Genomic DNA, 25,305 nt, shown 5'->3' on the forward strand with positions numbered 1-25,305 from the left:
AATATTTATTTTTTAGTTCTCGGCGGACACAACATCTTTGTTGGTATGTGCTGCTGAGGATCGAACCCGGGCCGCACGCATGCCAGGCCAGCGCGATACCACTTGAGCCACATCCCCAGCCCGTCACTTCTATTCAAATAAATTAGGTACATGAATACCTAAACTAATGAATTATACACACCAGCTAATTTGAATGTCAGGATTATTTTTGTCAGTACATAACAATGCAACAAAAAATCCTAATGTTAATTAATATGTGATATTAGCAGCTACTCTGAAACACACATAGAAAGCTTTAAGAGCCACTGATAAAATCATCCAGAAAACATTTATGGAACACCTTCTAATACCAGTCATTTTTGATGGGCACAAAGATTGCCAAATAAATAACTCACAATCACTACACTCAAGGAATTTAAAGGCTAATGTAGGAGAAAGGAGAAAAATACAATGTAACTTAATATCTGCCATAACAAAGGGGTAGGGGTACTAAAAGTATATACTAAAGTAACACTTGTAATAAATAGGTGCTTAAATTAACAGAAAAAAGAAATGCCCTGGGAAAAGGAAATATACAGAATAAAAGAAAATAAATGAACTCTTGAGAAACACAATCTGATAGCCCAATAAAAATCTCAATAGTTAAGACAGAAGCTAACTCAAGGGAATTTCACATAATAGAAAACAAAAATAGTGGAAAATTTATAAAAAAGAATATCAATCCAGACATATGACATCCAACTATTAGAAATTTCAAAAAGAGAACATAGAAAAAAAAGTGAAAAATGATTGAAGAAATACTACTAAAAATTTTCCTGGAACTAAACAAAATAAATTTCTTTGTTGAAAAAGCACAGCACAATGATGAGAGCCACCACACCAAAAGTTCAGCCTTGTGACATTTCATAAAGTGAAGGATCAACCCAAGATCCTAAGTGCTTTCAAAAATAAGAGAAGTTACATTCAAATTTTTAAAAAAAAAAATGGACATCAAATTTCTCAACAGGAAACTGGAAGGTGACAACACATTTTCAGCATAGAATTCTATATCAAACCAAAATATGTATAAAGAGTAAGGGCAAAATAAAGGTCATTTTCCAACATATAAGAAGGAAATCACGGATGGGTGGTGAGTAGTGAAATAAGGGACTACTGGTTTTCATTACATCCAGTGTTTTTTTTGTTTTTTGTTTGTTTGTTTGTTTGTTTGTTTGTTTTTTCATGGTGCTAGGGATAGAACCCAGGGCACTCTACCACTGAGCTATATCCCCAGTACCTATTTAAATTCTAAGTTCCGGGGCTGGGGATGTGGCTCAAGCGGTAGCACACTTGTCTGGCATGCGTGCGGCCCGAGTTCGATCCTCAGCACCACATACAAACAACGATGTTGTGTCCGCCGATAACTAAAAAATAAATATTGAAAAATTCTCTCTGTCTCTCTCTCTCCCTCTATCACTCTCTCTTTAAAAAAAAAAAAAAAAAATTCTAAGTTCCATATAGTTTTCCCGAGGAAATTAATGAAAAATTAACTACACACAAATACACATCCAAGACAGACTTAAGACAGCAGGAAAACAGGAGGATCTTTGTGAAAAGAAAAAAAGAAAAGTTAGCCAGATGACAGGAAAGAGAAACCACAAGACGGCAGCTTGGTAGAAGCCTACAGAACTAGAACAGATTGACAAAGTTAGAGTACAAAGTACAGAGGCAGCAAATAAAATTTTACTGTTAATAGATGAGAGTGTGTGGATAAAAATGAATGGAGATATTTCAGGTTTTACTAAAGAATTTAGAAGAATTAGCACTATGTATACAGAAAACTAAGGTAGATTAAAAAATAGAGTAATTTTCTACCACAAAATAAACTTACAGAAGAAAAGGTATTTATATTGTACTATTTGGGTTCGGCAATATAGAATACTTATATCATAACATAAAAAGTAGATACTTGTTTGGCCAAATAACTATACTAAGAGGATAAATAAAGAAGAGTAGTTGAAAGGCTTAAACACTGTATGTTATGGTTTGAATATGTTCCCCCAGAAGTTTATGTAAAAGAAACTTAATCCCTGAAGTCATTTTAGTGATATATGGAAGTGTGGATTTGGGAGGTAATAAAGATTAGATGAGGTCTTAAGAGTTTACCCTCTCGGGGCTGGGGATGTGGCTCAAGCGGTAGCGCGCTCACCTGGCATGCGTGCGGCCCGGGTTCGATCCTCAGCACCACATACCAACAAAGATGTTGTGTCCGCCGAGAACTAAAAAATAAATATTAAAAATTCTCTCTCTCTCTCTCTCTCTCTCTCTCTCTCTCTCCCCCTCCCTCCCCTCACTCTCTCTTTAAAAAAAAAAAAAAAAAAAGAGTTTACCCTCTCATGATGGCATTTGTGGCTTTATAAGAGGAAGAAAGAACCACACTAGCACACTTCCTGTCTCACCTTGCAATACCCTCTACCATGTTATCATGCAGCAAGAAGGCTCTCACAAGATGCCAAACAGATGTTAGTACCATGCTCTTGAACTTCCAAGCCTCCTGAACCATGAAACAAATAAGCCTCTGTTCTTTATAAATTACCCTTTTATAACCTGTTATTATAGCAACAGAAATGAATTAACCCATTGTATCAGAAAAATATTAAAGTCGGATAACATGTAAAATTGATAGCATTAAGCATATGATTTAGACAGTGGTAAAAACTACACACAGCTTTTAAAAAACTTGAGTTTCTCTAAGAAGAAAATAGGTAAAAGTGACATTTGTCATTCATTTTCATTTTATTTAACCTTAACAATTATGTATATGTACTTACTATATTAAGGAATTTGTCTTTGTCCAAGGTTCCTGGCATAGGGCTTCTAAAATATTTAGAATTTCCTTAGTAAAAGTGTCTTTGTTATTCATGAGCCTAGTGGCTCACGCCTGAGTTGATGCTTATGAATTGGACTATCTCTTTTGGTCACCAAAAAGACCACCACTATAATTAGAGTACTGGGACTTTGAACCAACTCCACCTTTGGAGAGGGGAAGATAACCAGAGACTGAATTCAATCATATGGCCAATGATTTTATCCATGGCACATACAAAATGAAACCCCAACAAAAATTCTGCATACTAAAACTCAATGAACACATCAACAGGCCACAAGGGTAATGCATTCAATGTGTTTCCAGGAGAGGGCATGGACACTACGCATTTTACACCTTTCCAATCCTTGCCTTATTCATCTTTTCATTTGGCTGGTCCTAATCTATATTCTTTATAATAAAACTATAATCCTAAATATAGTACTTTACAGACTTTTGTCTGAAGAGTCACTCTAACAAATTAAGAATCTCCAGATGTGTAGACAGTTGGTCAAAAATGCAGGTAGCCCAGGGTCAGAAGCAGGGACAGTTTTCTTAGGGATCAGGCAAATAAACCTGGAGTCTAACACTTACTCTAGGTTGTTAGTGTCAGAAATGAACTGCAGTATACCATATATGGTTGAAACACAATACAGTAAGTCTCTCCTTATTTGCTTTCCACAGTTTCAGTTAACTCCTAGTCAACCAAGGTCCAAAAATAACAGAAAATTCCAGAAATATTTTTTAAGTTAAATAACTTTTTTTTACAGCATATTACTATAATTGTTTCATTTTATTATTGTCATTGTTAATCTCTTACTGAGTCTATCTTCACTTTAGTTACATATATACAAGGAAAAAACAGTATATATGTAGGGTTTGACATTATCAAAATGTGAGGCATCCAGAGGTATTGTGTTTTATTTTTTATATTTTATTTTTTAAATCTTTATAACTTTTCAGGCAACGTGTTCCCCTGAAAAAGTAAAAGATCACTTACTAATATTATCAGACTTCCTTTTAAAAATTAAAAGTCTGACTGAAAGGGGGAAAACTGGAAAAAAGGATGCCACAAAAATAAGTACTAAACTTAATACAATCAAAAAACAAAGTAATAACTTTATTAAAGTAGTTTAGAACCAACAATGGTTCTAAACAATGGTTTTTCAGAAAAAAGCTTTATCACAGAGGTACTTATGGAAGGAACATAGGCAATTAACATTATAAAGCTATACTAATTAAAACAATGTGGACAAACTATCAAGGGAAGAAAACAATGACCTAGAAAAGATACTCTCATAATATCACTTGAGTGACATTGATTGCAAAAAGGTGCTCAGCTTTATCTATTATTAGAAAAAGTATCTGCTATTAGAATACAAATTATAACCATATTGTGGGGGCTGGGGCTATGCTCAGTGGTAGAGTGCTCCATGTGTGAGGCCCTGGGTTCGATCCTCAGCACCACATAAATAAAATAAAGGTATTGTGTCCACCCGCAACTTTAAAAAAAAAAAAAAAAAAAACCTACATTGTGAAGAGCTGGAAGTAGAGTGTGTGGGAGGAAGCAGTGATGAGCTTAACAGGAGAAAAAAAAGGCTCACGGAGTCCAGGATGAAGAGCCACCAAGATGAGGTGAATATGCTAAGCCACACAATCCAAACAATTACATACATGAAACCAAATGGGACTTAACAGATAGACTAACAAAAATGTGATTTGTACAGTTAAGTATAAGCACATGAAGATTTTGTATAAGGAACGTGTACTTGCTTTTGTGGGACTTCTTTTACTGTTAGTGATGACAAAACTGTGAAACAACAGAAGACAGATGGATCAGGCTATGGAGAAGAGGAAGAACCACACACACAATGTTAGGAAAGAGAGTGTATATTGGAATTGATCACCACTGGAAAGAACCTGCTTTTGCCACATGAGGATGGCAAGCAGACATTTGGAATCAATCCTGGCTGAGGTTATAGTTTAGCAGTAGAGTGCTTGCCTAGCATGTGTTAAGCCCTGGGTTCAATCCTCAGCAACTCATAAAAATAACAAATAAATAAAATACACATATTGTATCCATCTATAACTAAAAAAAAAAAAAAAAAAAAGAATGAATCCTGTATGTTCAATGGCCTGGGGATTTGAGAGTATGGAAAGTGTTAAATTTAGCCCAAATGAGACATTTCTCTTGGGAAGTTGTGCTGACAGAAATATGGTACTATATGATATGAGACAAGCTACTATTCTGTAAAAGATTGTCTTAGATATGAGAACAAATAAAATCTGTGGGGACCCTATGGAAGCTTCTACCTTTACTGCAGCAAATGAAGATTACAACTTACTTTTGATTTCTATGCACTGGACATTCCCATAAAGGTCCACACGGATCATCAATCTGCAGTGCTTGATGTGGATTACTCCCTGACTAGGGAAGAGTTTTTGTCTGCTAGTTTTGATATATCTATTCAACTCTTTCCTGTTGACACAAGGTGAAGGTGGGAAATCTAACACCCAAAATGAATGCAACATGTTTTATGTGTAAAGTGGACTCTGACAGCAAATACATTATGTGTGGGTCTGATGAAATAAACATCTATCTGTGGGAAGGCAATGCTTCTGAAAAACTGGGTGTGCTTATATCAAAAGAAAAAAGCAATCAACAATTATAACCAGAAATTGAAGGAAAACTTCAGTAGCATTCTCATAGCTCAAGCTGGGGTTGTGGCTCAGTGGTACAGCACTTGCCTGGTACAGATGACACAATGGGTTCAATCCTCAGCACCACATAAAAATCAATAAATAAAGTAAAGGTACTGATCTACAACTTAAAAAAAAAATGCCTAAGTCATTCAACTCCCTTTATTTCATCATGTAGACATTGTGTCATCTCATGTCATTACAAGAAAGGTGATTATAGTATAGTGAGATACCTCTAGAGTAAGATACCTCATCACCAACATTTGCCAAAATCTATCTACAAGGAGAATCAGGAGCAGCACTTCATGAAGGAAGCTCTTGGACAAAAGAAATGAATCCTCATAAACCTAGTAAGCCCAGATCTGTGCCAATCGTATCAGAGAAAAAGAAATACATAGTAGTGGTTGTGAAACTGCATTTCATATTCCTACCAATCCTGATGTGTAATTATTTGTTTGAACTGAGACCTCTACAAATAAAAGTATTGGTTCTATTTTTTTTAATACAAACATATTGCTCCCACTTTTAACACTTCTATTCAATCTTGTACTAAAAGGTCTATCTAGAGCAAGTAGGCAAGAAAAAGAAATACAGTAGTATTATTCACAATCTAAGACCCCCAGTGGATGCTGAAACTAGGGATATTGCTAAACCCTATAAATAATGTGTTTTTTCTTATACGTATAACTATGATTAAAAAAGGGGGGGGGGGCTGGGGATGTGGCTCAAGTGGTAGCGCGCTCGCCTGGCATGCGTGCGGCCCGGGTTCGATCCTCAGCACCACATACAAACAAAGATGTTGTGTCCACCGAAAACTAAAAAATAAATATTAAAATTCTCTCTCTCCCTCTCTCTCTTAAAAAAAAAAAAAAAAAAAAAAAAAAACCTCACGAAACTTTAACACTTTTTTAGTTGTAGACTGAAACAATACTTTATTTTAGTGCCTCACCCGTGCTAGGCAGGCACTCTACCAGTGAGCCACAACCCCAGCCCCCAATAAGGCTTAATTTATAACTTAGGCACAGTTAAGACATTAATAACAAAAATAGAACAGGGCTGGGGATGTGGCTCAAGTGGTATCAAGCTCGCCTGGCATGCGCAGGGTGCTGGGTTCAATCCTCAGCACCCCATAAAAATAAAATAAAGATGTTGTATCCACTGAAAACTAAAAATTAAGTATTAAAAAAAAGAACAATTATAAAACTATACTATAATAAAAGTTATATGAAAGTTTGCCTCTTTCTCTGGAGGTATCTTACTCTAGAGGTATCTCACTATACTATAATCACCTTTCTTGTAATGACATGAGATGACACAATGTCTACATGATGAAATAAAGGGAGTTGAATGACTTAGGCATTATATAAGTAGCATCAGAATACTATGTAAAAAGTTAATTGAACACAAGCACTGTAATACCTGTACAGTCCATCTGAAATCTGAGATGGCTACTAATGGGTAGAAAGCATATACAGTAAGGATATGCTGGACAAAGAGATTCATATCTTGAGTGGAAGAGAGTGAGAAAGCAAAAAAAAAAAAATCATCACAATCCTTATAACAGTGTACAACTTTTTTTGGGGGGGTGGGGGGGGAGGGGGGACGGGCAGTGCTGCGCACTGGACTGAGTGCTATAACATGGAGCTATGCCCCAAGACAAAATTTTGTTTCTTCTAGAACTTTCCATTGAGTACTTTCAGACACGAATTAACATGGGTAATTAAAACCACAGAAAGTGAAAATATGGGAAAGTGGAAACTACTATAAGGAGAATTCAAGTCAGAAAGGAGTAAGTAAAGCTATCTCTATTCACAGATGGTATAATCTACTAAAGGCACTCTAACACTCAGCTACATTTTCAGCCCTTTTTTTATTTTTTATTTTAAGTAGAATCTTGTTTAGTCAGGGAGATTGGCCTTAAATTTATGATCCTCATCTCAGCCTCCTAAGGATCTGGGATTGCAATCCAGAATCCACACCACCCAGATTCATGAGGCAAAAGAATCACAAGTTCAAGATCAGTCTCAGCAACTTGAGACCCTGCATCCAAATAAACAATAAAAAATAAAATAAAAAAGGGCTGGGATGTAGCTCAGTAGTAAAGTACCCCTAGGTTTGTTCAATCCCCAGTACAATAAAGAAGGAAAAAAAAATTCACTCCAAAAAATTCCACAAAAAAACTGCTTTCATATATACTTTCACTTAAACAATTTCAGCAAAATTGAGCAATATAAAAACCAATACTTAAAAATCAGTTCTATACAATGAATAATACGCAGTATGAAACAACAAAAGGCAATACTAAAAGAAAGTAAGAAAACTATTGTTCAATATATAATAGCATCTTTTAAAAATAATACAGGACTGGGGGTAGCTGAAGGTAGAATACTTGCCTAGTATTTAGCATGCAAAAGGCCCTGAATTAAATCTCCAGCACCACACACACAATAATAACAACAAATAGATAATTAAGGAAGTAAAATTCTCATACTGAAAGCTATAAAAGCATTACTGAAAAATGTCAAATGATTTTTAAAATAGATATCTCATATTCCTGGATTGGAAGACTACTCAAAGTGATAGAGATTCAATGCAATACTTATTAAAATCCAAAGGGCCTTTTTTGAATAAGTAGGAAAACTGATGCTGAAATTCATATGGAATCTCAAGTGATCCCAAATAGCCAAACACTATCTTAAGAAATAAGAACTTGGTGAAATGAAATCACAACTGCCCAATTTCAAAACTTACTACAAAGCTACAATAATCAAAACAGTGTGGGACTGGCCTGAAGATAAACACAGACCAATGGACTATAACAAAGAGCCCAGAAATAAACTCTCACAAATGTGACACACATGCATACATAATACCCCCCCCACACACACACACACAGTTCTGATAAGAATGAAGAACAACCTCAACTCCTATTCACAGATAGGAAAATTGAGTTGGTAAAATCACTTTGGAAATCTACTGAATGCATGCATAACCTATGACTGAGTAATTCTATGTCTAAGCATATGCTTGACAGAAATGCACTCAACATGCCAGGTATGGTAGTACACACCTTCCGTCTCAGTTACTTGGGAAACTGGTAGGAAGATCACAAAAAATGCACTCACATGCAGATCAAAACTACAATGTTCATGAATGGACTAGTCACAATGCCCAAAAGAATGCAAACTATCTAAATGGCAACTAATAAAATGTGACACACTGAAAAAGTGGATGGGCTAGGGTTCACCTCAGTGGGAGAACTCTCAACTAGTATGCACTCGACTCTAAGTATGGACAACAGCACCATGCAAAAAAATGAAAAGCAGAAAACCATATAGCAATGAGAACAAAGCAATCTACAACATATGACAATAAAAATGCAAGGCACAACATTGAGCTAAAAATCTCAAACACAGAAGGGTATTATTATTTCATTTCTATAAAAACAGGAAAAAATAACCTGTAATGTTTAAAGTTATAATGATTATCTCGTGGGTAAAGTTCAGAAGACCAAATAAACAAAAACTCACTACTGAGGTTTTTTGACATGAATGTTGGTTATGATTGTGTTCAATTTGTAAAATTCATTCATCTGGGAATGGGCAGAGCACTTGCCTAGCATGCGTGAGGCACTGGGTTTGATTCTCAGTGCTACATAAAAATAAACAAATAAAGGGCTGGGGATGTGGCTCAAGCGGTAGCGTGCGTGCAGCCCGGGTTCGATCCTCAGCACCACATACAAACAAAGATGTTGTGTCTGCCGAGAACTAAAAAAATAAATATTAAAAAATTCTCTCTCTCTCTCTCTCTCTCTCACTCTCTTTAAAAAATAAAAATAAAAAAAAATAAAAAAATAAAATAAAGGCATTCTATCCATCTACAACTACAAAAAAATTTTTTTTTTAATTCATCCATCTGGGGGCTGGGATTGTGGCTCAGAGGGAGAGCATTCGGGAGGCATTGGGTTCAATCCTCAGCACTACATTAAAAAATAAAATATTGTGTCCACCTATAATAAAAAAATAAATATTAAAAAAATCATCCATCTGTAATTTGTTTTAAATTCTCAATTTAGTAAGTTGGGCACTAATTCAAGAGGGTAAATCAGAGCTGGAAGGGGAACACAATACAGGAGATTGAATACTCGGGGCCTTGCATATACTAAGCAGTTATTCTACCACTGAGCTATACTACCAGTCCAGAGGCTCTTAAAGGATACTTGAATAGAGGGATGACAAGAAAAAACATGTTTAAAAACATAAATATGTCAAGGAACCATGGCACACATCTGGAATTCATATATACTATATCATATAGTACATATCATATAGTACAAGACTGAACAGAAGTGTTAAAAGTGGGAGCAATTTGGTTTTTTTGTTGTTTCTTTTGTTTTTAAACTAGAAACAGTACTTTTATTTGTAGAGGTCTCGGCTCAAAGTTACAAATACTTACACATCAGGATTGGTAGGAACACCAAATGCAATTTCACCACCACCACTATGTATTTCTTTTTTCTCTGACATGACTGGCACAGATCCAGGCATTTGGGAGACTGAGGTAGGAAGATTGTAAGTTCAAGGCCAACCTGGGCAGAAGTAAAATTTTAACAAGACCTTTTCTGAAAATAAAATTCTGGGGGGAAAAAAAAAAGCTCAGTGTGGGCTCGGGATGTGGCTCAAGTGGTAGCGCTCTCGCCTGGCATGCGTGATGCACTGGGTTCGATCCTCAGCACCACATAAAAGAAAATAAAGATACTGTGTCCACCTAAAACTAAATAAAAGAAAAAAAAAGCTCAGTGGTAGGGCACTTGCCTAGCATACATAGGGCCCCCGGCTCAATCTTCAAAACCACTTAATTAATTTGGTGGCACTATGCAGGAGAGACTGAAGAAAATAATGGCAAGATAATGGCAGTAAATTTAGGAATAAAATAATGGGAATCTGAGTAAGCATGGTTGTAATAAGTAAAATGGTTATAAATCACATACCAGGAAGCAGTAGAAAAATAATAAAATGGAAAAAAGTAACAAAAGATGACTCTCATATTTAAGAAACAACAGTTATAACTAAATATTAGGGCTATATATAAAATCCACATTGGAATCATTTTGGAAAGCATCTCTATAGAAAAGGTATCTGGAGTCTTAAGAAAGGATACAATTTGAGAATGTCAATGTAGGCAGAATAAGATATTAATCTTTGATGCCCAAAGTGATGGCTCAAAAGATAGTATTCTGAGGAGGAAACAAAAAATTAGGATAGTAATATCTTAAAAGGATGAAGTATTTTATTGGTCAAATAATTTTACAATATTGACAATAAAAACAAAAACTGGCTGATCTCTTAAATGTGTCACACGTGACTTTTGAGAGAATATACAGTTTACTGGTAGGGTAGACAGATCATAGGAGACAGGAAGAAAGAACTAGGGCTGGAGATATAGTTAAGTACAGGGGCACATGCTTAGCTTGAGAAAGGCCCAGGGTTTGATCCAACACAAGGAAGGAAGGGGCGGAATAGGGAAAGGAAAAAAAAATGAGAAAATTTAGTTAATAAGTGAAAATTACTTATGAAAGAATGTTACCAACAAATAAAAGAACTTGAAGAAAGACCATGAAGGAGAAAAAAACAAGACCAAGAAAAATTGCTTGTTTTTCTTATCTAAAAAAGAAAAAAAAAAAAAGAGTGGGCACAGCAGAAAAAAACTTAAACTCCTGGAAAACGCATAATGGAAAAATAGCTTCCCTCTCTGCTTTAGAAGTCTAACTTCTAAAAGGTAAAATATCTTCCCCTAAAAATTACACTGAAATATATATAACATCCATGGATAAAAATATGTCAAACTAAATAACAGGTTGAAGATTTGGGCAGGGGGTGGGGGATGTACTTCCCTTGAATTCACTGAGCCACATCCCCAACCCTATTTGGTATTTTTTATTTAGAGACAAGATCTCACTGAGATACTTAGAGCCTTCATTTTGCTGAGGCTGGCTTTGAACTTGCAATCCTCCAGTCTCAATCTCCCAAGCCACTGGGATTACAGGTATGCACCACAATGCCTGGCTAGGTTGAAGCTTTACTCTCAGTCAAGGTAATGAAAAATCAAATGCATGTTTATAAATGGTATTTCTGATATTCCAAAAGTTTGTATTAATTCAACACTATTAAGGTTTTGGTTAAAACACACAAATGTAATACCACTCAGTGATTATCCTAGAGTTGAACCATCATCATACCAAGAAAAACAAGATCTTTACTTTCATAAACCCTATAATGAAGTGGGGAAATAAGAGTACAAACTAGTCAACAAACAAGATAGTTTCATAGTGATAAATGCTATGAACATGCTAAAAAGCCTAAACATCCAAAGTAGCTAAAGAAAAATAATGAATAGGGGCTGGGGATGTGGCTCAAGTGGTAGCGCGCTCGCATGGCATGCGTGCGGCCTGGGTTCGATCCTCAGCACCACATACAAACGGGGATGTTGTGTCTGCCGAAAACTAAAGAAAAAATATTGAAAATTCTCTCTCTTTCACTCTTTAAAAAAAAAGAAAAGAGAAAAAGAAAAATAATGAATAAAAAAATTGGGCTGGGATTATGGCTCAGCAGTAGAGTACTCACCTAGCATGCACAGGGCCCTGGGTTCTATCCTCAGCACCACATAAAAATAAATGAATGGAATAAAGGTATTGTGTCCAACTACAACTAAAAATATATTTTTAAAGAAAAATAATGAATAAAATAAAAATAGACATGAAACTAGATCTGAAAGATTATGCAGTGACACCAATACTATACAGCAACCAAGTGCACTAAAGGTATCAAAGGCAGGGGGGATATAAAGAGGAAAAGGTCTAAAATGGAAATTCAATTACATGGCTTAGATACAACAAACACTGGAAAGTATGGTACAAGACCAAAGCAATAGGGCAAGCAGCCTTTTAGTGTAAAGGAAAGAGGATGTCAAAGAATCCAGAGAAAGAGGGTTCAAGAATACAGAATGCAGGCTGGGGTTGTGGCTCAGTGGTAGAATGCTTGCCTAGCATGCAAGAGGCAGTGGGTTCAATCCTCAGCGTCACATAAAAATGAAATAAAGATATTGTGTCCATCTACAACTAAAAAATAAGTATTAAAAAGAGAGAGAGAGAGAGAATGTTCTCAGGTATTGCATACCCTCTTAGCATTCCACCTCCAAGAAGTCAAGCCATGGCTTTCTAGATGGAGGACACCCCTAGAGACCTACCCTGGAAAGAAAGATTCTGTCACAGGTCCTGGAGATACTGGGGCACATCCTGTTGTTATACTCACAGAGGAGCCCTGGCCTCAAAAATCACTGCAGCGAACTAGGGATATAGCTCAGATGGTAGAGTGTTTGCCTTGCATGCACAAGGCCCTGGGCTCAATCCCCAGCACCACCCAAAAAAAAAAAAAAAAAAAAAAAAAAGTAGCATGAATTGCAGAAAAACAAAAGCATAATATCTACCTGGGAAACCACTATACAGTGGGGACAGTGTTTCGGACAAAAATGCACAAAAATCAGTAGGCTCACATACTATAGGTGGGAATATAAATGGTTACAAACTTTTCAAATGTGATTTAGCAATTAACAAAAATTTTAAATCTGTGTACCCTTTGACCCAATCAATTCCATTCTTAAGAACTGATCTTTGGGGGCTGGGGTTGTGGCTCAGTGGTAGAGCATTCGGCTCTCACGTGTAGGACCCTGGGTTCGATCCTCAGCAGCCATAAAAATAAATACACAAAATAAAGATTAAAAATAAATAAATAAATAAATAAATAGAACTGATCTTTGTATCTATAAAAATGTATAAGGACATGTGCATAGGAAATTTTACTGAAGCAGTATTTATAATGGCTAAAAATATGAAACAGTCTCAACATCCATCCACAGATGAGTGATCAAATCCATTTTATAGGACGTAGCCTCTTTTTTTAATATTTTTTAGTTGTAGATGAACATGTGCCAGGTAAGCACTCTACCACTGAGCTACAACACCAGCCCAGAATGTAGCCTCTCCAACAAGGCTGACATATAATGTATACTGTTTCAGACAAAAAAACAGGAAAACTTAATCTTTTTTTTTTTTTTTTTTTTTTTTAAAGAGTGAGAGAGGAGAGAGAGAGAGAGAGAGAGAGAGAGAGAGAGAGAGAGAGAGAGAGAATTTTTAATATTTATTTTTTAGTTCTCGGCGGACACAACATCTTTGTTGGTATGTGGTCTGAGGATCGAACCCGGGCCGCACGCATGCCAGGCGAGCGCGCTACCGCTTGAGCCACATCCCCAGCCCCGGAAAACTTAATCTTTACAAAACTATTTTCATGTCTAATTTTCACATGTGAATTCTTTTTTTTTTCCTCCTATTAAACCAAAGTGGTTTTCTCTATAATAAGGTCATTCTTACTTATTTCTGATGTGCTTTTTAGGAGAAAAATATGTATATCTGAGCCCCTACATGGCAGAATGCAATTAACCTAATGAGAAAACATCTGCATAGGCCATACATGGAAAAGCTGAATAATCTGTGAATTCTGAGACTGGAATTATGTAGAATATAGGATCCTAGAGCAATGTGTTTTATTTGGTTTCTGAAACCAGGTGTTCAGTCCTATTTGGTGAATGATTGAATAAAAGAGAGCAAAACCCCAACCTCTCCCGACCCCCATACCGAGGACTGAACTCAGGAGTTCTTAATCACTGAGCCACATCCCCAGTCCTACTTTTTTTAAATATTTTTTTAGTTGTAGAAAGACATGATATCTTTATTTTATTTATTTTCTTTATTTATTTTTATTTGGTGCTGAGGATTGAATCATTACCTCACATGTGTTCTACCACTGAGCCAGAACCCTAGCACCCCCACAGTCCTACTTTGTATTTTATTTAGAGACACAGTCTTACTGAGTTGCTTAGTTCCTCCTGGTTGCTGAGGCTGGCTCTGAACTCTTGATCCTCTAGTCTCAGTCTTCTGAGCCGCTGGGATTACAGGCGTGTGCCACGGCACCAGGCCACGAGTAGAAATCTTAATAGTTTATAAATATATTTTCCACTGGGCACAGAGGCACAAGCCTGTAATTACAACAACTCAGGAAGCTGAGCTAGACTAGAATAGCTAAAAATAAGAAAGATATTACTACATGTAATAAACAAAGATGAGGCAGTAACAGGAACACTCATATATTATTTGAGGAAATGAAAATTGGTATAATTATTTTGGAAAATTCTGGGGTATGTACTAAAATATGTCTACTTCATGTCCCAGCAATCCTACTCCTAGATAAATAACAAACATAAATTATTAGTACATATGTCTACAAAAAGTTGAGCACAAATACATTCATGTTAGTTTATTCATAACGGTAAAAAACTAATAATAATCAAAATGTTCAACAACATAAGAATGACTTTATGTGGATTTGTGAAAGGAGGCAAAAAAAGTATACATCTACAAACTGAATGACCACAATAGCACAAAAGAGCAGGTTTTAAGACTAAAATTTTCAGAAATCAGTTTGAGCTATAGGGCAACACTAAGAAAAATGAAAACTAAGCTAAAGACATTATTAGACTTTAAAAAAAAAGGATCAAGAGTTAGAAGAATCAGTTGAATAATATGATAAAGACCAAGGAAGAAAAATTAAGAGTGGGAAGAAATGGCTAAATAACACATTTAGCAAGCAAAGCCTGGCTAAAGATGAGTGTGTTTACAGAATCTGACTGGAGGGCTTGGGATGTGGCTTGGTGGTTAAGCGCCCCTAGGTTCAATCCCTGGTACCATAAGAGGAGGGAAATCTGATTGATGCCCACTTTGGGACACACACACACACACACACACACACACACAAGTGACATTATTAGCTAAAACAAAGAAGATGATACAGCAGTCATATTTCAACCAACTAAATAGAAAATGAGAAACTGTGGAAGTAGAACAAATATATATGCATAAAAGCCTTAATAAAAAGTTAATAATTTCTTTTCCTATAAAGGGGTAAAGAGTATGTATTTTAGGTCTTACAAGCATCATAGTCTCTGTCATATATTCTTACATACACAGAAAAAATAGGCTATAGGTTAATATAGCCAACTCTTGCCTTAAAATAATTTCTGATCATAAATCAGGCCATTTGGAGACAAAGTTTACATCCAGCTAAATGTCATTTTCACATATGAAGATAATGTTATTTCTTGGAGCATGATGCAAGTTATTTTTTTCCCCTTCAATTATAAAGAGGCTCAATCATTACTCTGAACTATTCTCTCAATCCATTAGATCAAAAGTTCAACCTTTTATATTTATAACAAAGAAATACACCTGACCCTTTCACTTTATCAGAACTCCTTTACTGGCCTCCAAAGGTACCCATTACTGAGAACTGAAGACAGGGCCTTGCTAGGAAAATGTTCCACCACTGAGCTACAAGAATTCTTTAGTCCCCCAAAAGTTTGGTTTTTTATTTTGGGGGGGATTATTGTTGTTTGGTTGGTTGGTTGTTTTGGGTACTGAGTATTGAACCCAAGAGCACTCAACTACTTAGCATCCCCAGCCCTTTTTTGTATTTCATTTTGAAACAGGTTCTCGCGGGCTGGGGATGTAGCTCAAGTGGTAGCGCGCTCGCCTAGCGTGCGTGCGGCCCGGGTTCGATCCTCAGCACCACATACAAAAAAAAAAACGAAGATGTTGTGTCCGCCAAGAACTAAGAAAAAATAAATAAATATTGAAATTCTCTCTCTCTCTGTCCCCCCCCCCCTCTCTCTTTTAAAAAAAAAAAAAAAAGAAACAGGTTCTCGCTAAATTGCATTCGGACTCGCTAAGCTGCTGCTGATGACTTTGAACTCCTGCCTCTTGAGCTGCTGGGATTACAGGTATGTGCCACCACATCAGGGCCCCAAAGGAATTTTAATGATTAATTTTCCACCATCCAAGAGCATATTAAACTTTTGGATAATGAGGGTAAAAATATTTTAACTGTGAGTCAGAGATGTAGTACAGTAGTTGCCTAGCATGAGGAAAACTCCAGCACCACCAAAAAATAAAAATAATAATAGGTGGAGTTGTAGCTCAGTAGTAGAGCACTCACCTCGCAAGCGTGAGGCACTGGGTTCGATCCTAGCACCACATAAAAACAAATAAAGGCACTGAGTCCATATGCAACTAAAAAAAACATCATCAACAACATCATTACTATAATTGATGATCAATTGTTTAAATTGCTCTGGATAATCAAGATAATTAAACTGAGTGGAGAATCAAGTATTAAAGCTGGTATCTGCTAATTCTAACTACAAAGAAAAACATGGTGGAAAGTGTATGTTGAAAAAGCAAAAAACCAACCTGCCTACAGATAAGGATAGAGTATCTCATGCGCCTGGGAATTCTACAATAAAGAACAGTAGCTATTAATAGGATACAAATAAGTAAGAAAGGGAAGGCAAAGGAAAGAAGTGGGCTCAGATTTACTTCTGCTGAATTTGGATTCTAATACTCAAAAGATAGCTTGTATCTGTAATTCCAGCTAGTCAGAAGGTGGAAGCAGTGGGATCACAAGTTCAAACCCAGCCAGGGAATTTAGCAAAAACCTATCTTTTAAAGGGCTGAAGATGTAACTCAGTGGTAAATGAGCATGTGTGAGACCATGGGTTCAATCTTCAAAAAAAAAAAAAAAAAAAAATTACAAATATCAAGAAACATCATTGTTTTTCACAATAGCAAAGCAGTCAAGATAGGGAAACAATTGAAGTGTATGATGAAAGATGAAAGAATAAAGAACAAGTGATACAGCTTGAGCATCCCTAATCCAAAACTCCAAAATCTGAAATCCAAAACTTTTGAGCATTAACAGACCCTCAAAGTTCTGGCTTTCAAAGTATTTCAGACATTGAAGCTTTTCAGATTCAGGATGCTCACAGTTAAGTCTGTATAAGTATGCAAAAACCAGAAAACTCTAAACCAGAAATACAAACACATACAGACCATACAGATATACTTTCTGTCCCTCCATACTGGTGATCAAACCCAAGGGGCACCCTACCACTAAGCTATATCCCAAGGGTATTTTTTTTTTTTTTTTGAGGTGCCAGAGGATCAAACCCAGAGTCTCACACATGGTAGGCATGTTCTCTACCATTGAGCTCTACCATCAGCCCTTTCTTTTTTGAGACAGGGTCTCAGTAACTACCCAGGTTGGCCTCAAACTTCCCATCCTCCTGACTCAGCCTCCAAGTTGCTATATGCTACAGTGCCCAGATTGCATGTTTACAATGGGATATTACTGAGCTTTATTAAAAAAAAAAAAGGAAATCCTATCAGTTATGACAACATAGATGAGCTTATAAGACACTGTAAGTGAAATAAGAAAGATGCAGAGAGACAAACACTGCAAAGTAGCCATCAAAGAATGGTTACCAGGGGTGAGAGGTATTGATCAAAGAGTACGAGGTTCACAGTTACACAGCATAAAAATTTTTAAAAAGAAACGGTACATCATGCTACCTTAATATATAATAATCTTTAGCTTGGTTTTTCAACTGGGAAATTTATAGATTAGGAAATCCATAGGGCAGCAAATCATAAACAATAGATATAAACAAGTTTACTCTGAACACATTTTATGCCTCATTTGGATAAATTTCCTTTCAATTATGACCTGGTCTTTTTTCTTCAATTATTATTAGTTGTCTATATATGTTAATAAGAGAACATTCTAAATATAAACAAAAAAACTCTACTCCAATAAATTATCCAATTTGCCTTCAATTCTAGATCTTGAATCCAACTGAGAAAAATGAACAATCGTATTACAGAATGTAAAACAATTGTAGTCTTACAATGACTCACATTTATCAATGTTTAAAGTATTCTACAAAATCAATGTGTCAAATCAAAAATCTGGCCTTCTCAACCAACCTTTTTATTTCTAAAAATTAAAAAAAAATAATAATAAATTTTTAAAAACCTATTACCTACCTTTCAGAAATCTCTTGCTTCAATTGAGGAACTTCAAGTGCTGAATCAGTTTCCATGAAACCAAAAAAGTCTTGTTTTATATTAAGGGGCGGCTTCTCCACACACTTTATTGATGGATCAAAATCAACTGGCTGTATCTCTGACCCCTCACCTTCTGTGAGACGAACCCGATGACCAGGAGAACTGGGAACACTATTCCCTTCTTGGTCAGAGTTGTTCTTTTGTTTTCCATCTCTCTGGGGCTTACTATTCAGACCATCATCCCGAAAGCCTTTCGCAAATGGATTGTAATCTATTTTCAATTGAGTAATCTGAATGTTCTGATAAGCTGTTACTGCAAAGAATTCAGTCTGGGGGAAGGTAAAAGTGTGGACACCAGGACCATTTAATTGTATCACTTCTGTAGCCTTTTCTGCGGGTACCAAATGAAGTCTTGGCAGGTAGCGATGCATAGAGTGTAAGATAATATGTCCTTCTTGATCCAGTGTATTGTTGGTGAGTTTGAGTTTATAGAAAGAAACTGGTTGATGCATCCAATAATGACCTGTAGAAGGAGATTCTGGATGAATAAAAACCCTCCCCAAAATGTGTGGCTCAGCCTTCCCACTGGGTTCCCACCAACGGCCATTCCACTTGTAACGATGGTTATCCACAGGAGATATATCCATGACAAGAATATACTTTAAATTTGAATCTAAACCTGTTATCCAATATCGACAATAAGGAAACATGCGTCTTCCCTGCTTGGTCAGAATCATCTCTGTGCTTCGATTATGGAACTCATTCCACATACTATTGTTATCGAGTGTGACAGTGATTCTTCCCACAGTACAATCAGCTGGAAGGCAAATCTTCCCTTTAGATTTTCCTGGTGATGACACCTTACTAGCCAAAGCACAGGCATCTCGATTAGTAACCAAGATTCCTTGGTCAGTTTTGCCATTTCCTGGCTGTTTTAGGATGACAAAGAAGGTAGGTGCTGTTCCTGCCACTGTCCCACCATCTTGATTAGCCAATATAATCTGCTGTTTCTCCTCCATGATTCCAGTGGGAAACTCAGTAGTATGATAACTGTAGTTATCACACAATCACAATGGCCTTTCCATCCTAAAAACAAGCAAAAAAACCAAACAAACCTTTAATTAAGTTAATATTTATTGTATGAATACAATGATTATGTCATCCCCAAAATATTCCTAAATTCCTCTAAGACACTGCTTAATATTCCTAAATTCCTCTAAGACACTGTTTATACCCTTCTTGTCATCACTATAAGGATATTCATTCCAGAATATCTAATCATTTTTTAGTTCACTTCAATCTAGTAAAATTAACAATATTCCAGCCCTATAAAAATTCTACCATAACTTTATCCTAAATATACATATTTTTGATAAATGATATATACAAGACATCAGAGCCGGGAATGATGGCACACATCTGTTAATTCCAGCAACTTCAGGGGCTGAGGCAGGAGGATCACAAGTTCAAAGCCAACCTCCACAAATTAGCAAGGCCCTAAACAACTTGATAAGACTCTGTCTCAAAATAAAAATAAAAAGGGCTGGGGACGTAGCTCAATGGTTAAGCATCCCTAGGTTTAATCTCCAGTAACCAAAAAAAAAAAAAAAAAGACACCACAGGTTTTTACCTATGAACTTGACAGGTTTCCTAAAATTAATATGCTAAGGCAATACCTATCAGAGGTCAGCAAAACAAAGTTAAACAATTGTGGAAGTCACAAATAAGATGACCTTGTAAAATAATAAATCTAAGAAAACTCACCAAAAGTTACACAGAGTAAATGAGCATGTAATGTTTCAATTATACACTCTTACAATGGTGTATAATTCACACAATGCAAACTTCTAACCTTGTATTTATTTATCCATAAAGCACAAGGTTTTGTTACAAAGTACTATTTTGTCAGAAATATGGAAAACATTCTTAAGTGCATTTAAATATGACTAAGAAGGCAAAGATCAATTTTTTAGTTATTCCAAACCTATAAAATAGATGAACAGATTTAGAATTTCTTAAACATTATCTTCTATAATATTAAATCTTTGTTTTTAGATCATTATAGGTAAAGCCAGGACAGAGATGTTTTAAGCAACACTTTAAAATCACTATCTATTAAACATTAATCTACAAAATGTCAAAGAGCCAAATGACAGAAAATTACACACTGTACTTGAAATAAATTTTATACTATATAATACATGTATCTAGTTTTTCCTGTTGCCTCAACAACAACAAAATTAAGGGCAAAAAGTCAGACTGCTCTACTCTAACTTGGTACATAGGCAGCAAATTAAAAAATAATAATTTTTAAAAAGGTAAAAATATGCCAGGGAGACAGAAGGAGTTAGAACTTTCAGACCCGCAATTTGTATAAGGTCTTAAAATAAAAAAGCTAAATCAATCAAGTTATACCTCAGTTACTCAAAATGCATAAAATCAGGGGCTAGGGATATAGTTCAGTGGTAGAGCATTTTCCTAAAATGCAGGAAGCCATGGGTTCAATTCCCAGTATAATGCAAAAAATCAAAGACCCGATTTAGGACCAAAACCTCTCTCTACTTTAAGCTACAATGGCTCTATTTAAAAACATGGAATTGAATTCTTATTCCACATCAATTTAGCACATATTTCATTCACCATGGGCATGTGCCTATATTTGGGGCTACTGCACTGGACTTTTTTAACCAAAGGGTAATCGAATTCAGGGTATTGAGTTGTTTCAAACACATAAAGAAAACACTATTGCAAAAAAAATCAAAGCATTTTGGAAGTGCTGGGCTACTCAGGGAGAAATCTCTTTACAGCAAGATTCTAAAACTACTGTATTTAACTCTCTAAAACCTTTAATAAAGACCAGATTTGGTATATATACATCCCTTTATGTTCAAAATATTCTTCAGTTCAGTAAAGCACTTGCCTATAATGCATGAGGTCCAAGATCCCCAATACAAAAAAAAAAAAAAAAGGAAAAGAAAACTTCAGTGCAACTTTTCAACATCAAGCATTTATCTAGATATAACCACTATAAACAGCAAAATAAAGAAGATTGGATTGTGGTAGCATTCTCCTGTAATCCCAGCTACTCAGAAAGCTGAGGACAGGAGGATAGAGAGTTTGAGGCCAGCCTGGGCAATTTAGCAAAACTGTCTCAAAACTAAAAAATAAAAAGAGCTGGGAAAGTAGCTCAGTGGTAGAGCACTTCTAGGTTCAATACCCCATACTTGAAGTGGGAGAGGGGCCAAGAAGGTAAATTTAGTTGTGAAATGAAAAATATTCTAATGTCCTGAAAAGCCACATCAGAATACATGCACGCAATCTTTCAAAGCATAATTGTTTTAAAGTAATGTGGCAAGTTTCATAAATTGTTATAATTCAGAGTCCCTACTCTAAATGTCTTTTCACCAGTGACCTCTGAGAAATCATTAACTACTAATGACCCTCATACAACCCACAAAATATGCTACTTCAATGATTTACAAACTGAGCACCATGGTGGCAGATTCCTGTAATCCGAGTTTACTCCTGTATCTCAACTACCTGGGAAATTGAGGGAAGAGGATGGCAAATACCAGGCCAGCCTGAGCAACTTAATGAGGCCCGGGGTTTTGGGGGGTTTTTTTTTGAGAGAGGAGAGAGAGAGAGAGAATTTTTTTTTTTTTTTTTTTTTTTAGTGAGAGAGGAGAGAGAGAGAATTTTTAATATTTATTTTTTAGTTCTCGGCAGACACAACATCTTTGTTGGTATGTGGTGCTGAGGATCCAACCCGGGCCGAACGCATGCCAGGCGAGCGAGCTACCGCTTGAGCCACTTCCCCAGCCCCTGGGGTTTTTTTTTTTAAAGGCTTTTTTTTTTTGGGGGGGGGGGATAGGTAGCTTAGTGGTAGAACTCTCCTGGGTTCAATTCCCAATAGCACACACACAAATTTTTTTTTCCATGTGCCGAATTTTTTTTAAATACACAAAAATTCCACATCACAACTGGGGATGTAGCTCAGTAACATAGCACCTAGTTGGGGGGGGAGGGGGGCTTATCCATCTAAATCAATACTTTTTTTTTTTTCTCTTGATATCAGGGAGTGTACTCAGGGGCACTCAGCCACTGAGCCCCATCCCCAGCCCTATTCTGTATTTTATTTGGAGTCAGGGTCTCACCGAGTTGCTTAGCACCTCGCCATTGCTGATGGCTGGCTTTGAACTCACAATCCTTGTCTCAGCCTCCCTAGCTACTGGGATTACAGACCACCCAGCTAATACTACTACTTTTAAAACACAAATATATTCAAATCATTCTCAAAGTTTCCTGAATTGCTAAACAGAACCACAACCTTCACAAGATAAATGCTGTACTGTAGAGTAAGCACTATAAGGAAATAATTTAAATCATGTTTTTAAAACTCAAAAATTTGGGGGCTGGGGATGTGGCTCAAGCGGTAGCGCGCTCGCCTGGCATGCGTGCGGCCCGGGTTGGATCCTCAGCACCACATACCAACAAAGATGTTGTGTCCGCCGAGAACTAAAAAATAAATATTAAAAATTCTCTCTCTCTCTCTCTCTCTCTCCTCTCTCCCCTCTCTCACTCTCTTTAAAAAAAAAAAAAACTCAAAAATTTTAACAAAATTAATTCATTTGAATTTCAGTATTTTGCCTTATATAGTTGGGCCCCAAAATTTTCAGTTCAAAAGAAATGTGTGAATATGATCACAAAATATAACAGTAAACAACAGCAAAAACAGTAATAGCCAACTACTTTCTTCGTTGTTCTTAACCCTCATTAATTTTATTAAATAAATAGCACTTTCAAATTAACACTCACTTTGAACCAGACAATGGCCTAGTATTTTACTGTTCCAACCTTACAGGGTAAATTTCAAAATTATCTGAAACACCTTCAGGTTTCTGGGCAAAGGTATGTACTGGCCCAAAGTAGTCCTATCCGCTTATCTTCCCCTATTATTGTTGACTTCAGAGGCATTTTCTATTTCTAGCAATGAAGCCCAAACTTCAATTCGCAGTAGCAAGGCTCAGGTCTCCTGACAGTTGCTAACTAGAATCTGAAAAACACTTTGATGGAAGAAATGGACAGTAGTCAAATTTGGCGAAAGTATGTCAAAATACCCAGGGCATTACGCTTCCCCAGGTCTTTAGCTTGTTTTTGTTAATGGACCCAATCTACTACTGTACCCACACAACAGTTGTAAACATAATCCTAAGGCTGAAATAAACGCTAGAACGATCCAATACCCTTGGAAATGAAAGGGCCAGGAACAGACACCGTCGACTATCAAGGGCCCCCAACCGCAGCTTTTCAACTGCAGAGGCCAGCTAGTCAAGAACCACGTGAAAAATTGCCGCAAGAAAAGCTCTTCCGGGGACGAGGAGTCAGGACAGATCACGTGCTGCTGGCCAGAACCCAGTGATCGCACCGCGGGACCCAGCCACATTCTGTTACCGTGGAGACTACGTAACCAACCACCCAGCCAGCCCGGTTCCCAGCAGCCGTCACGCCGCCCCCAGGCACCTTTGCTGAAACCCAGCAGCAGCGTCGTGCACAAAAAGGAGCAAGCAGCGCAGGCAGAGTTTACAAGAGACTCCGCTACATAAGCCTGGCGAGCTCTGCAGCACGCACGGACAGCTCTCGGGTGGGCTAGAGACTTCTCAAGATCCACGTGTCTGCTCGGGCGACGCGAGCTTGGGAGAGTGGTTTTCCCTCCGAAGTACAGTACTTTGGTTTCTCCCGCTGTTCGGCCATCAGTAACCCCTCCTTTCAGGCATCCTTCACCGCTCCCAGCTTCCAACCTTAGCAGAGGAAGGAGGCATTCCCAAAGATTGAGAGGCAAGACAAAATTATTCGCAGCAGACACTACAACTTCTCTATCATCCCAGTTACACTAAAATAATCCCTAACTTCTCTTTAAGTCTTCTCACACAGATTCCTCAACTCCAGTTACTGGTGATCAGAGCTTATTAACACACCAGACTCACCTTTCACTGAGGGCAGAAACCTACTTCACAATTTAACAGAAACGAAAAGCCCCACAAACGGAAAACTAGTCGAAGGCTATTCCATAAAGGGAAAAAGAAAATAACACCTGCTCTTCCACCTGTTTTCCCCGCCCTCATTTTTGCACGTAAGAATCACAGGTCCTTTGTTTACAAAGTTCCCACTGCTATACAACTCTTCCTCGCCTCCCTTATTAACCTCGCAGTCTTGCCTCAATACAACCAGGAATTACGAACTAAAAAAGATGTCTGTACAGGTGTCAAACGCTGCACCCAGCTCCTTAGAAAAAGCGACGTCGGCACTGTTTCCGGAGATTTGGAACCCGGCGAACTGAGCTCTAAAATGCAAAGTGCACCAGGCGACCTAGAGCCCAGTGCCGGACTGGAAATGCTCACGCGGATCACACCATGCGGTGCTGCGCCCCACACTCGCGAGGGCAGGGCCGCGCCACGGACGCTTCTCACCCCGCCCGCCTCGTGGCCGCTTCTTTGGCGTCGATGTTCCCAGTTAGTAAGAAGCGCGACGCGGAAGTGAGGCTGGGGACGAGGGCGAGGTGACATGCGCAGCCTCGCTTAAGGGACCATAGGCGCGCGCCAAGGACGGCCCCGCGCAAGGCCTGGCCTGGCCGGGGCGTGCGAAGATCTCTCAGTAAAATGCTGCTCAAGCCGTTCAAACACACAAGAGCTTCAAACTCTCGAAAAAACTCCAATCCGGCCAACACTAAAGCGACGCCCTCCACCCACGCCCG

General features: G+C 37.3%; 1 protein-coding gene and 1 pseudogene across 24 annotated transcripts in view; one reads left to right on the forward strand and one right to left on the reverse strand.

The window, feature by feature from the left end:
- MGA (MAX dimerization protein MGA) overlaps positions 1-25,305 on the reverse strand; it is a 130,074-nt gene that overhangs the window by 64,425 nt on the left and 40,344 nt on the right. For 21 of the 23 annotated variants that reach the window (XR_014021668.1, XR_014021669.1, XR_014021670.1 and 18 more), the window contains exon 2: positions 18,534-19,640. Coding sequence is in view for 20 of the 23 variants with exons in the window: in XM_081291903.1 (XP_081148029.1) it covers positions 18,534-19,573 (1,040 nt within the window). In the remaining 3 variants the exon portion in view is untranslated. Of the gene's footprint in view, positions 1-18,533; positions 19,641-24,538; positions 24,919-24,952; positions 25,084-25,305 lie in introns of those variants that run through there. The other 2 variants (XM_081291904.1, XM_081291905.1) reach the window with 2 other exon arrangements.
- On the forward strand, positions 1,123-6,209 carry LOC308647356 (DDB1- and CUL4-associated factor 13-like; annotated as a pseudogene). Its single transcript has 4 exons — positions 1,123-1,129; positions 4,584-4,814; positions 4,958-5,596; positions 6,102-6,209. The product of its transcript is annotated as a DDB1- and CUL4-associated factor 13-like (transcript).

This window comes from Spermophilus citellus (genome assembly GCF_964194105.1).
Source record: "Spermophilus citellus genome assembly, chromosome: 4".
NCBI lineage: Eukaryota > Metazoa > Chordata > Mammalia > Rodentia > Sciuridae > Spermophilus > Spermophilus citellus.